At 48.3% G+C, this 14,676-nt stretch overlaps 1 protein-coding gene across 2 annotated transcripts in view; it reads left to right on the top strand.

Annotated features, from left to right (window-relative positions):
- The first annotated feature begins 6,154 nt into the window (after window positions 1–6,154).
- The window catches only part of Htra1 (HtrA serine peptidase 1), a 48,103-nt gene continuing 39,581 nt past the window's right edge, over window positions 6,155–14,676 (top strand). The window contains exon 1 of one of the 2 annotated variants that reach the window (XM_027404400.2): window positions 6,155–6,727. In XM_027404400.2, the coding sequence (XP_027260201.1) occupies window positions 6,256–6,727 (472 nt within the window). In that variant the 5' untranslated portion in view covers window positions 6,155–6,255. The remainder of the gene's footprint in view (window positions 6,728–14,676) is intronic. The other variant, XM_027404399.1, reaches the window with a different exon arrangement.

The raw sequence follows: 14,676 nt of genomic DNA, 5'->3' as shown, positions 1-14,676 counted from the left end.
TTTGTGGTAGTGAGAATGTGTGGCTGGGAACAGGAACAGGCTGTTTTGGAAGTTTGTGGAAGCTTCATTGGAGGCACTAAGAGTCTCATGTTTTGTTTGTTTGTTTTTTTGTTTGTTTGTTTTTGTTTTTTTACAACGTGTCTGGTATGTGTTGGTACTCTTTTGTTTGTTAATTTTTAAAAAATTTATTATGCACACAGTGTTCTGTCTGCATGTATGCCTGCAGGACAGAAGAGGGAACCACATCTCATTACAGATGGTTGTGAGCCACCATTTGGTTGCTGGGAAGAGCAGCCAGTGTTCTTAACTGCTGAACCATCTCTCCAGACCCAGCCTCATGTTCTTTCTATCTCGTGGCATCTCTGTCATGATGGAGTCTAGCCCTTTGGAACAGAAGCCAAAATCAACCCTTTCTCCCTTAAAGTGCTTTGATCAGAGTATTTTCTCATTGCAACAGAAGGGAAAGCAAGACAGGAATAATGTAAAATGCTGTTTCCTGGACGATGCACTGGCAAACTCACAGCTGCAATGGGTTACCAGCTACCTGCACAAGACTGATTGATCTATCAACATTCTAGCATTGATGGGGCAGTATAGGATATGGGGGAGTCATTCTTCAGGGTGTGGCTACTGATAGGTTGCCCATGTTCCTGTGGATAGCCCACACTCATGAGCATGTGGGCAACACCAACTGGGATTCAGTGTTGTTTTGTTTTTAGTTTTTTTGCTTGTTTGGTTTGTTTTTCTTTTTTCTTTCTTTCTTTTTTTAAAGATTATTTTATTTATTATGTGTAGTGTTCTGTCTGCATGAGTCCCTGTAGGCCAGAAGAGGGCACCAGATTTCATTACAGATGGTTATGAGCCACTATGTGGTTGCTGGGAATTGAACTCAGGACCCCTGGAAGAACAGTCAGTGCTCTTAACCTCTGAGCCATGTCTCTAGCCCTTGGTTTGTTTTTCAAGACAGGGTTTCTCTGTGTATCACCGGCTCCCTGGCTGTCCTGGAACTATAGCTCTGTAGACTAGGTTGGCCTTGAATTCAGGAGATCCACCTGCCTTTGCTTCCTGAGTGTTAGGATTAAAGGTGTGTGTCACCATTGTCAGCGGGTTTAAAAGAAAGAAGAGACAGGAAAGCATGGGGCACACCTTTAGTATCGGCACTCAGGAGGCAGAGGTAGGTGGATCTCTAAGTTTGAGACCAGTCTGGACCACAAAATTTGCTCTGGGACAGCCAGAACTACACAGAAAAACCGTGTCTTGAAAAAAAAAACAGAATAATAAAATATAAAAGAAAGAAGAAATAAAGTGGGAGGGGAATATGTTGAGGAGGACCCAAGGGGCGTGGAGGCTGATGGGTATGAGTTAGATATATGTATGTATACTTGTATGAAATTGTCAAATAGTAAATAAGAATACTACTTAGCATTTCTTTTAAAAAAGCTTATGTTTGACCAGGATGGTGGAGGCACAGCCTTTAATCCCAGCATTCTCGAGGCATTCTCTGTGATTCAAGGCCAGCCTGATTTATAAAATGAGTTCTAGGACAGCTGGGACTACACAGACAAACCATCTGGAACTGCCCCCACCCCTCAAAAAACCCCAACTTAGGTCTGTGGTCTCTAAGTAGGCCTATTGACTGTATGACTTAAAATTTCCTTTATTTGAATAATTTTGCCTGAAGACACCCTGTCTTAAACATGACCTTGGCTCATTCTTTGTCTCTGAATAACAATCTTGACAACTTGTCATTCATTGCACTTTGGCATCTGCTGGTGGTTCTGTGTGAACTCATGTTGATCTGACCCTCATCTCATGGTGAAGAGCCTGCTCAAAAGCCAGGCACATCCAACTTTCCTAAAGCTCCCGTGTTTGAAGAAGTCTACCAGTGCAGTTGTGTGGACTTGGTACAATTGGTTTAATTTGAGAAACCATTTAAATTAGAGGTCTTCAAATTACATCAAATGCATCATTTTGAAGAGCAATGGAGCAGCGACCAGCACTGGAATTGTTGATTAGTGGCCCAGCCTTCTGTAATGTATAGCTATTGATGTTTACTGATTTGTTGTAGAAATGGCAGTACTTTGCAAGTGTATTAGAAATCCTCAAAAAATAGTCTCAGCATTCTTGCCTTTGTACTGACTCTGAAGAAGGTGTTTTTGCACTGAAGGGTCACCCTGAAAATGAAATGTTACAAAGTCATTGGAGTCTCTTTTACCCACAGGGTTCCATTAACCTAATTATCATTCTAATTCAAAGTGATCCTGAACAGAACAACATGTCTATATTTTAAAAATGTTATTGAATCATTTTTTTCAATCTACCATTTATTTTGCAGCAAAGTGATTCTATAAAGATACAGCTTAACAGCTGGCTGGAACTTGTTCCCAGAATCTGTGTGAAGTCCTATTTTGTTGTTGTTTTTGTTTTTCAACATGGTTTCTCTGTGTACCCCTGGCTGTCCTGGAACTCTAGATCAGGAGGGCCTCAAACTCAGAGATCGATTGCCTCTGCTGTGATTAAAGGCACAAACTACCACCTCCCAGTGAAGCCCCAGTTCTTTAGGAGGGCAGTGAGAGTCCTTCATACCCCTCACCTGGGAAGCCCCTGTCTCTACAGCTTCCTGACCTGCCCTCAGCTGCACTCACTGCTCAACTTGGAGCCTCCCCATCTATGGGGACTTCTAACACTGCCCCCAGGTGCATGCTCTACCTGTCCAAACCTCCCTGTCCTTGGAGATACAGCCCAATCCCTTTTTAAAAGTTTTAAATTATTTTGGTAGATATATATTTGTACTTTTTTATAGGGTACAAGAGGTTCATCCATATGTGTACATGATGCGTTGTGCTAAAATCCTGTGTGAGCAGCCTTTCTGCTGCCTTTCTGCTTGTCATTTCTAAATGTTGGGAACTTTTGGACTATTCTACCATCTTCTCCTTCCTTTCTTCCTTCCTTCCTTCCTTCCTTCCTTCCTTCCTTCCTTCCTTCCTTTCTCTTTTCAAGGTTCTTACTCTTCAAAAAAATTTTAAAAATAATTTTATGTGTATGGATTTTTTTCCCTGCATGTTTATGTGTACCAAGTGTGTGCAGTGCCCACAGAGGCCAGAAGTAGGCATAAGATTCCTTAGGATATGTAAGGAGAGTTACAGATGGTTTTGAGCCACCATGTGAGTGCTGGGAACTAAACTCCAGTCCTCTGGAAGAGCAGCCAGTGCTCTTAACTGCTGAGCTATCTCTCCAGCCCCTCATTTAAGTTAATTTAAACTTAGATAAAAATAAAAACCCAGTTTCTTATTCGCCCCAACATTTCCACTCTTGCAGGGAATGCTAGACTTTGAGCTCCTGGGGGCTGAGTTCAGTCACTCAATGCCACATACAGAATTTTGCTGAGGGCCTGCCTGTCCGATGGTATATGCTGAAGAAATATCTCTCACAGTGAACCAAACTGAACAGATAATGGGATTGCTGCCGGGAAGATGGCCAGAGTGCATCTGTGTGGACTTCTGATGCTGGAGTGATGAGTGACAGGGTATGCTCAAGAGAATGGAACCTGAAACATCTTAGAAGTCTGTTGCTATGGTGCTGTTGGGGGTGGATGTGTCGAAAAGGTTGCCTGCTGCCCTGGGATTACTGGGCAGCCCGGCTCAAGGGGCAGTTTGGTGAGAGCCAGAAGGATACTAGAAAGCAAATGGAGAAGCTTGGACTTAATCTTGCCAGGGCTGACAGAGGAGTGGAGTGCTCTGAGTACAGGAAGAGCCCAAATCATCAATACAATTCCTTTGGTCTGGGGCCTTATGAAGTTAAGGCATCCCAATCCCCCACCTTTCTGGGTGTTTTGCACATGGGTGAACTCACACACCACGTGGATGACAGATCTTTCTCCTGTTATGCAGTACCCATAGCTGCTGGGGTGGACTCTGCAGCCTCTGTTGCTGAGTAAGGCTTTGGCAGCTATGGTGTCTCATCATTCATTATTCATGACTAGATCAACTGTTCAGAACTGAAGCTTAAATCTGAGAAACTGGGGTTGAGAAAGAATGGCAGGGAACTTGCCCTTTCAGCATCAGAGTTGCCCTCTTCACTCTGGAAAAATCTTCTCTAGGGATGGTGCCAAGACCTGATGGATGAGAAATGAGTTTTCATGATGTATCCAAAAATGCACTAAAAGGAAAAAGAAGCAGTCTCTATAAGTGGTTGCAGAGGGGAAGACTCCAGAAGAGAGAAAGCACAAAGCATCTTGTGGGGGTCACCACAACATGAGGAACTGTATCAAAGGGTCAAAGCATTAGGAGGGTTGAGAACCACTGTTTTAGTGAGACTTTTTGGGAAGCATATCCTGCTCTGGTTTGGATATGATTTTTTAAATATTATTTATTTATTTATTTATTTATTTATTTATTTATTTATTTATTTTGTCTTTGGGAGACAGCGTTTCTCTGTGTAGCCCTGGCTGTCCTGGAACTCACTATATAGACCACGGTGGCCTCAAACCCACAGAGATCCACCTGCCTTTGTAAAGGTATGCGCCACCACTGCGGGGCTTCAGAGGACAACTTTCAGTAATCATTTCTCACTTTCCACCACGTGGGTCGGAAGGATTGAAGTCAGATCATCGGGCTTGGTGGCAAGCACCTTTATGGTGAGCCATCTCACATCCCCACATTGTGTTTGACTCAAGTGGGGAAGGTGCGACTGACAGGCGCAGGCGCATATTAAGATCGGAAGTTTACTTGATTCTTTTCTCTAAACTCGTGGCGTGATTGATTCCTTGGGGGAATCATTTAGCCTTTCGAGTCTTCAGTCTCAGTTTCGCAATTTATCACCCCACTTTTCCTTTCGGCCTACTGGGATGGAACAAAGTTTGCTGATCAGTTTAGCAAATGTATCCTCCCCCCACCCTTTTAATTACAATAGAAGAAAGCACAAAGTCTCCAGGATATCCTGAGGTGAGTGCATCTCGGCTTAAGGACTCCCTTCCCGGGCCTGTCTTTACGTTGTTGTAGGGTCAGAGAATTCCAGCTGGGACCCAAAGTACTTCTCCTGAGAGGCCCCTTTCTGCTGTCCTTTGGTGGGAGGGACTCTCTGGGACCTGGACGCAGATGAGACTTACCACGGGGGCGGGGATGCTTTGAGGGGAGTTGCATTTGGGTTTTATTTTTTTAAAGCATTCTTACTGGAAAAGGAATTGTGCACAAGGGAGCAACCCATTTGTAGATTAGAGCTGTATCAGTCATATCAGTGTCTCTCCTTTCCCCAAGGTCAACAGCACTCCGCCGGGTGTGTGTTGGGGGGGGAGGGGGATAACTCAGGTGGGACATGCACAAACCGCTCAGTTCTCTGGTCCTCCAATACAAGATTGGCCAATGAGTGCGCCAGGCACAGAGACCCCCTTCCAGCGTCGCAGGTGCTCTTCTCCGTCCCAAAGAAGTCACTGAAATCTCCACATGAGAGATCAAAGACGAATATTTTGTTTGAGATTGGGACCCGGTTGATTTGCCTAACTGTCGGGACCGCAAGGGCTGGGCACTTCTGTGTGGTAAAGACACATTCCCTGACAACTCAGGGTGAAAAAAAAAAAATTACAAACCGTGCAAAGTCAGGCGGCCGCTGCACGCTCCCGGCGAGCCATCCAGGTACCAACTCTAGATACTCATGCGTGCGTTGGCACGCACGCCACCGAAAACAGCCTTAAAAAAAGAAGCGTCAGGAAGACTTATGCTGTCAATGGCCTCTGCTTTTTGCTTTTCTCACTTGAAACCAGGTCTGGGCGCTGGGTTTCTGCCAGCACCGCCGAAGCTGCATTCCCACGGCGGGGTCAGATTCACGGTCACAGTCCCCTATGCTGGGCACTGGTCTATTCCTCCTGTGGCCCGGGTCTATGTGACAGCCCTCCGTGCTGGACGACCTGCGGGAACTCTCCAGGCGATTGCGCAAGGCTGGGCAGGTTTCTCACTGCTGAGTATTACTTTGGTTTTAAGGTCGTAAATCTCTGAAGAAAAAGAAGCCTAGATTGGGAAACTGAGCCTGGCCGGAGGGCGGAGTCGTGCGCTGCCCCGCCCCGTCCCCGCGGGCGGTCCCCGATCGGGGGCCCCCCTCCGGGGAGCCGTGCCCGTCCCCCCTGGCTCCTCGTCATCGCCGCTAGGCCAATAGGCTGGGCCGCACGGCCGCTCGCACTCACACCCGCTGTCCCCAAGACCCCGACACGCCGTCCCTAGCGCGGTTCTTCGGCTCGTCCAGTCCACAGCCGTCGGAGTCGCCATGCTGTCCCAACGCACAGCGCTCTTCTCTCTATTGCTGCTGCTGCTGGCGGCGCCCTCCTTGGCGCTGCCGTCCGGGACCGGCCGCTCGGCCTCAGCTGCCACCATCTGCCCGGAGCGTTGCGATCCCACACGCTGCGCCCCACCGCCCACGGACTGTGAGGGCGGCCGCGTCCGGGACGCGTGCGGCTGCTGCGAGGTGTGCGGCGCGATTGAGGGCGCAGCATGCGGCCTGCAGGAGGGTCCCTGCGGCGAGGGGCTGCAGTGCGTGGTGCCCTTCGGGGTGCCCGCCTCGGCCACAGTACGACGGCGCGCCCAGGCCGGCTTGTGCGTGTGTGCCAGCAGCGAGCCGGTGTGCGGCAGCGACGCCAAGACCTATACCAACTTGTGCCAGCTGCGTGCCGCCAGCCGCCGCTCCGAGAAGCTTCGCCAGCCGCCGGTCATCGTCCTGCAGCGCGGCGCCTGCGGCCAAGGTACCCGCCCCACCCTGCGCTGTACTCCCCGGTGGCTCCCAACCCTCGCCATCCCAACGAGACCTGTCCGGGCCGAGGGCAGCAATGAACTGTGTGGTGTTGTGGGTACTCAGTCGGTGGGGAATGGACTCAGGGTGACTGTTTCATGGGCTTCCTCGGACCCAATTTCGGGTCGGTCCGCGCAACGCCGCCGAGCAGGTGTTTCGTGCGTTTTGGCCCCTCAGCCCCTCTCCAGGGTTACCCCTCTGCTGTTGGGGAAAGCCACATAGCACCGGGATCTTGGCATGTTGATACACATGGCCTTGGGACCACAAGAACTCCTGTCTGTCGCCTCCCTTTCCTCCTCCCTCTCTGCTGCTCCCTTTCTTCTTGGAATTAGCCAGGCAGTACTTTTCTCGTAGATTCTCTTAGTGGAAACTTTCACTTTGGAGAGATGGGAAGAGGGAACAGCGCTGCCCAAGTCAGTCCGCACTTTCCTCACCTGGTCTCCTAAGCAAAAACCGGCTTAGTACCCCGACCCTCTTGCTTCTATTGATTTAACTTTACAAAAAGAAAGCCACACAACTTGTCCTTTGGTTCTTTTGAATGAGCTCAACTAGGTACTGAACCACAAATTTGCCGAGGTAGAGGAGAGGCCCGCAAGGGATGAGGAAAAATGTCCCTCTCCACCCCCTCCTTATGTGACCTTTCTGTACCAACAAGAGCTGGAGTGGCAGGGTGGTGATGGAGTGAAGGAAGTTGCGGAGGTGCCCATCTCTCTACCGGACCTTCCAGAGAAATGCTTTGGTTAAATTCAGAGATACCTTGTGGAAAAACAGTTAAGTTCAGACTGGCCACTCTAGCGGTGTGGGGACCAGCCAGCTGGGCTCGGTATTGTACTTGGCTTCAGTTACAGGGCTCCTGCCCAAACCTAGCACCTCCCTCTGGGCATGTGGTGGGGAGGATAGGAAAGCACAGGACAAGGGGATTGATCTAGATGTTTCTTTATAGGAGTATGGTACCGTATGACCACTTTGTATTTGGCATAATTTAACTCACATGGACGGGAAGGTATTAGAGTGGTGTTGGAAGAGGTATTTGTATTTTTACCACCAGAGCACAGGGCTGAATCTCAGCCTCCTTAGAAAGAGGAGAGTTTTCCCAGAGAGGGCTGATCCAGAGGGCTTTCTAACTGGCATGTTGAAGAGACACACGGGCTAAGCCCCAGCCCATGTGACAAATGAGTTACCCTTCCACTTATTTGGTCTTACAGCCTCTGGAGGAGGAAGCTTCTGTCATCATTATTGTCTTATACAATGTGGAACTGTGGTTGAATAACTTGTCCAAGGCCACTGAGCTGGAACTTGAACCTGGCAGCTTCATTCAGATCAGGCCAGAGCTTGACCCCAAGGCTGTAGGGAAGGGTTTTCCAGTGGGCTGGAACGGCCATCTCACCCTGGGGAGAAGTGGGGGACGATGCAGCAGCTGAGTGGACATGTCTTTGGGGTTGAGACTGGCTTGGTGTTGCAGGAGACGATTAGAGATGCTCAGAAGTAACCCAGAGTAGGGCCTCAGAGTCCCCTGGGGAGGAAGATGTGTCATACAAGCCAATGTTCAGGAATAGTTCTCCAACAGGCGCTGCTCAGAGGAAGGCTATTGTACTAACCTAGAGGAGGTGTGCAGAAGGTAGGAGTCTGGGCTACTTCTGCAAGAATCTGTGTGTGTGGCGAGGACATTAAAAAAAGCACATTTTGGTGAAAAACAAGGCAGCTGTTGCTGTTTGTAGCTTCATGGGGCCCTGAGTTACTGACACCATGTGGAACTGAGTCAGTTTAGGACTGGAGTTAACAGAGACCAAATATTTGGCTGGTTGAGTTGCCCTGGGGAGACAGGCCCCTGGCTGGCCCAGGCCCCCAGTGTAGAGACAGCCAGGGAAGAATGAGATTGGTGGCTCTGGAAGGCAGTGTAGAGCTGGAGGTAAGTCATCCTTCCTACAAAAGTAAATACTTGTTGCTCTGTAATGTGTCTAACATACTATGTGTGCCTGCCTGGTAATTTAGGCACTGATGGTTATATGGGTGGATGGAAAGAAAGATAGGAGATGCTTGGCACACAGAGCTAACCCATAGCTTTGCTGTGCCTTTACTCTCATCTGAGGCTGTATCCTGACGTGGCTCCAGGGCCCTGGGATTCAGCCACCTTCATTCAGCCTTGTCCTGGTTGCGGTTCCAGCTTTCAGTAGCTGATGCTCAGGGCAGCTTAGCTCACTTGTTATCGCAGCCGAATCCGGAGAATCAGCTGCCTGCTCCAGGGTGAAAGGTAGATGGCAGTGCTATGGTAGCTGGGTGGACACAGAGGCCTTTTCTGAGAAGTACTGCTAAGTAGAAGATGAGGGGAAGCTCTGTGAGGACACACTGAAGTCAGAGAGATTCTCAGGCAGGATCTAGGCAGAAAGCTCAGGAGACAGGGGGGAATATGGTGGGAGGAGATGTCCCAGGCATTGCTGTGGGAATCATGGTAGCCCTTTGGATGGAGAAAATGCCATCATGCCGGAATGGAGCTCTTGTCTGTCAGTTGGTTAAGGAAAACACCAAGAACATTTCTTGTTTTGGAAATAGAGACAAATTATCAGTGCTGTGGGGTTTGGCTGAGAAGCACACAAGTATACAGAGGACAAGGGTCTGTTACTCCTGACCAGGAGGGTGCAAAACGGAAGTGAGAATAAATGGGTGTGCTGGTTCACGCCTGTGATTCCAGCAAGAGTTCCAAGGGTTCGAGGCCAGTTTTGGGCAACAGACCATGTCAAATTAAAAAAATAAAGTTTCGATCGGTATAAGGTAGCAGCAACAAGGGTGCCGTGTAATTCACACTTCTGCACCAGGCATCTGTTTACCAAACCTCTGGTCCTCCTAACAGTGCCCGTGTTGTAATTCTCCTGGTACAGCTGACCATCACACACCAGCACCTTCCACCCATGCGTGGATCCGGAGCCCATTCATAACCACCACTCTGTGCTGTTGACAGAGTAATGGAGATTATAAACCAGATCCAGCTAAGTGGCAGCTAATAGCTGAAATAAACAATGCTCCAGATGGCCATGGCTTTGGGACTGTGAGGGATGGATCTCTAACGGGTACAGGAGTCAGGGCAAGGTGGCCTTCAGTTACTGGTCAAGGAGACACACAGAGCAGAAGGGGTCGTAGTAAAGATGTGTCTCCAAGCCAGAGTCCCAGACTGTAATCCATTCATGGGCAGGAAAGGGACATTCCAAAAGACCAACCACGGTGTGAGGTGCTGCAGATGTCTGCTAAAGAGCCAGGAAAAAGACTCCCCACATAGGAGAAACCTAGCCCATCCACTCCTCCTGCTGTACATGCCAGGAAAGCCCACCCCATCCAAGGCATCCCAAAGGGACAAGCCTAGAGGCTTCCAAGCCTCAAGTGGAGGCAGAGAAGGGCTGGAGGGGGGACAGCTAGAGGTTTTCAGAAGGTCTCACTCCAGAGCTTCTAAAGGCAGAGGCTACAGAACAGAACTCTTGGAGGCATGAACGAACTATTTGTAAAACTGACTTTATTTAGGTGGCTCTTTTATGTGAGCCTTGAGCAGGTTTTCACTGTGAACTTTAGTGCCTGGCCTTGCTGGACCACAGAGATACAAGAAATAGCACAAAGTCTCTGCCTGATGGAGCTCACAGTTAACACAGTGGGGGTAAAGACAGTCATTTATTACTAGAGGCTGTTTCCTTCTGTCTAGTGCAAGTTCACTAGAATCATTTCTGCTTTTGGCAGTTGGCAGTACCTTTTGCCACTTAAAAAATATGCATACAGGGTGGGAACTAGGCTTGTTTTAAGGCAGGGTTGGTAGAAAGAGTGAGTAGGATTCAGTCACCTAAATTGTTTTCCTAACCTTTGTACAGCTTTTCTCATGGACTGGTGTCTACCCTTATTGCTCCCATAGTTTGCTAAAGTGTTAAATAGTGAGACTTGATAAAATTAGTAAGTTAACTGGATCAAAAGCCAGGCATTTGGTTTACTTTATCCCATCCCAGGGAGCAATAAATAGATTGCCTTGGAACTTAACGATTGGTCAGGGATGGCAGGGTTGTGAGCTAGCTGGCCGGGTGCCTCAGCATGGCGGGCCGAATTCTGAGTTGGTTTGGAGCTGGGTGATGCTGGACGGATTTCGTGCCTTGGATTCAGACATCAGACTTTCCATGAGCTTAGTTTCTCATGGACAAATAGCTCTGGCCCCACATGATGTGAGGGAGTGGTCACACTTGGCAGTGCTTTGAGGAAGCCTTTGAGTACCCACCCCCCCTCCCCGCCACTGGCTGGTGTGGGTCCAGACCTGACCAGTATTAATCCCTCTGGCTTTCAGGGCTGCAACAATGAAGGGCCTGCACCTATGACTTCTGAGGTCCCTTTAGCTAGAATGGACTGTGGGTCTTCTAAGGAAACTGATCCATGAAGAGATTGTGGTCCTCTTAGCATCAAAGGATGCTCAGAGGTGCTTTCTGTTTTCCCTTAAATTACAATGGGAAAAGCCAAGTGTGGCACTGAATGGTGTCCTCCATCTTGTGCTTAGCCACCTTTATGCCAGCGTTCTGCCAGCTTATGAATGTTTCTGGGAGACAATGGGATTCACATGCTCACTCCTAAGAACCAAGGTTCCTTCCCTGTGACTTTGAGTCCTGCCTCTTGGTCTGTCAGGTTGAGATCCCCACTGAGATATTTCTTTTGCTTTTCTACCTTCTCTGCCATCAGAGAAGGAAAGGAAAATACTTCCAACAGAGGAACTGAAGAGGGTAGTAGACATTCTGAAGGCTTTGCCTAAAGGCTCTCAGAAACGGCTGGAAAGTTGGTGTGATTAGGTGACAGGTGTCTAGAACCACAAGGGAACATTAGCCAAGGCAGCGTGCTTCAGAAGCAGACATAAGTGGTAATGGAGAGGGGTATTAGAGGGTTGCTGAATCCAGCTTTCAGAATCAATTTGTCCAGTGCCTTTACTGAGCAACTACTGTATACCAAATCAAGGGAATGAGAAGTCAGATTGGCTGGCCTTTCTTATCCAGATGAACAACTTTTACGACCCCCCGACTGTAGACTAGGCTGCTTTCTGAGCTTTCTGGGATATGTGACTAGTGTCCTCACCAGTAAAACAATGGAAATGAGATTGTTTGGAGTTATTAGCATGGTTCATGAAGTGTTTAGCACCATCTGGCGCCCTTCTAGATAGAACTCTGTCCTGTCAGCTGTATTGATAACCATTGGCATCGTTGAAGCTCTCATGAGGTAGTGAGCTCAGAGGTAAAGTCTAGAATGTCTTTGTCCCATGGGACACTTTGGGTTGGTGAGTGGGTGGGTTAGGAAGGATGCACACAGAAGCGGTGATGAGAGCATGTGTCCCGAGGCTGACATGGAGTTTACTAGATTGGTAAGGTTCTCAGGGCCGAGGGAGTCTAGTGCCATTTTCCCATTTCTTTTGATGGTCCTAGTCACTAACTAATCACTGATCTTCTGAAAAGTATGTGGCTTCTTTTGAAATAAGAGCTGCATGCGTGGGACGCCTGGGAGTGTGTGTGTGTGTGTGTGTGTGTGTGTGTGTGTGGTGTGTGTGGTGGGTGGGTGAGTGTGTGTGTGTGTGGGGGGGTGAGTGTGTGTGTGTAGACCAGTGGTCCATCTTTAGTCATGCTCCATCTTGTATTTCAGGATAGTCTCTCACTGACTCTATAGACTCAGCTCATTTGCCTGACCAGTGAGCCCCATTGACCCCGCCCCCCCCTCCCCGCCCCCGGCCCCCCTCCGCCCCCCCAGTGCCAATGTGCCTGCCTTTTTCACCTGGGTGCAGTAGATGGAACTGGGAACTCATGCTTGTGCCTCAGTTTGCTGACCTGGACATTTCCCCAGCCCTTAAGACATTATCTTTATACACATTATCATATTTGCCCTTCATGGAGCTGGTGACATGCAGGACATGATAGTTAATCAACATGACAGCTGTTCGACACTCCAGGTCCTTCTTGAATCTGGCCTGCTTTTGTTTTTATGTTCTAGAAATTGCTCCTAGGGGAAAATTTGTCATGTCTTAAGAGGGGGAAAAATAACCCAGTTTGGGGAGTTTACAAATGGCCTAAAATTTTGATTACTAGGACAATTTGTTGACTTAGCATGTTTCATAAATGGTCCTGTACAGCATAGCTTGACAGCAACTGCTCCCTAGCCATGGGACAGTCACATCTGTGCACTGAATTCTCTGATGGCCAGTTGTCATGGTTGGAATTTCTGATAATTCCCGAATTTGAATAACCCAAGTCTTCATGAGTCAGAGCCTTGTGCAATGTTTCAGACCTCAGGAACGTCTTCTTCCCTGGTTGTGCAATAAGCTCTTTATAGGAGGAGATGCTAGGCTGCCTGTGCAGTGAGCCGTGTTTGTCTCCGTGTGGATGAAATGTCGAATTCCCTTCCACATAGTCTTGGGCAAGATACTACCTGATCATCCAGCACTGTGGCATCTCACACCTTGTGACTTAAGATGAGTTCTCTCTTTGGTGTCACATGGACACAGAGTGCAGCTATTTGGGGTTGCCTCAGTAGATGGCAGCCAGCAGATATGGGGGAGGGAGGACTCATCCAACAGTTACAGCGGCTTTTTCACACAAGCAGTGAGCTACCTGGAAGTGAAGCGTTATATTCTTGGGTCAGGATGGGAGAAATGTCACCAAACCATGGTGACCTAAAAAAGTTACCACTACTGTTCTAATTGTGCAACAGGCCTTGTTTTGTTGTTCCTTCATGGACACCCAGGAAGATAGTGGCATTAAACTCTGTTACCTATCTGAAGAGGTTCCAAGAGGTTTCACTCACCCAGGGCCACCCAGGAAGGAGGAGATAGCTAGGATTTGAACTTGGCTTCACATCACTATCAAATTGTTTGGGGAACTTTCTTGACTCAAGTGCTGTTTAGAAGCATGCTGATTAATCTTCAAACATTTGGAGTCTTTTCCAGCCTCTTCCCTGTTAGGACTTCCTACTTTGGTTCCATTGTGGTCTGAGAACATGCTTTGTGGATTCTGTTCGTTTGAGTGTGTTTTCTGGCCTTGAATGTGGTTGGTGAGTCTTGGTAACTGCTCCACATGGGCTGGAGAAGAGCATGCCTTCAGCTGTTGTTGGCTGGAATCTTCCAACTGATACCAGTTAGATGGAGTGGATTGGCAGTGCTGTTCAGGTCAGCAAGATACTGATTTTGAACCTCCGCTGGCAGGGTCTGAAAGAGGGAATGGATGCTGAAGTGCCCTCAGCCGCAATCTCTATTCTGGGACTCCCATTTTAGAAAACTGGATCTCTGGAGGCCCCACCTCCATCCCTGGATGAGTTACTGACTCTGTATGTACTGTTTCCTGATGTGTTGCACAAGAACAAAGATACTGCCTGGGGGTATCAGCAGGCTATTGTGAGGTCAGATAAACTAAGGAGATAGTGAAAGGGTTTTGTCAACCAGGAATACAAATGATTGATAGTTCTCTGCTAGACAGCAGTTCCTTACTCTTCCAGATCTCCTGCTAGGAAAAAACAACAACAACAAACACCAAGATGAGGCAGAATAGATGGAACAATAAGTTGCATGCATGCAATACTGGGCCTCTTCTGGCCAAGGTCATTGTCAGGAGATACCTGAGACAGGGGACTTCACAAAGAAGAGGAGTTTATTCTGCTCACTTTTCTGGAGGTTCAGGCATATGCTTGACTCTGGTAGAGATGCCATGGTGGGTGGCACCATAATGGTAGGAGTGAGAACTGGAGAGATCATAGACAACATGGAAGTCAGAGAGACCAACAGAGGCCAGGCTTCTTTTATCATAACAATGCCTTGTGAGAACTACCAAGGGGGTGGGCGATCATTGGAGAGATGACTCAGCCATTTGGAGCACTAGCTGCTCTTCCAGAGGATCAGGTTCAATTCCCAGCATCCAC

This window comes from Cricetulus griseus, chromosome 3, assembly GCF_003668045.3.
Source record: "Cricetulus griseus strain 17A/GY chromosome 3, alternate assembly CriGri-PICRH-1.0, whole genome shotgun sequence".
In the NCBI taxonomy this organism is placed as follows: Eukaryota; Metazoa; Chordata; class Mammalia; order Rodentia; family Cricetidae; genus Cricetulus; species Cricetulus griseus.
Note: the sequence above shows the minus strand (reverse complement) of the source record. Positions and strands in the feature narration are given on the sequence as shown.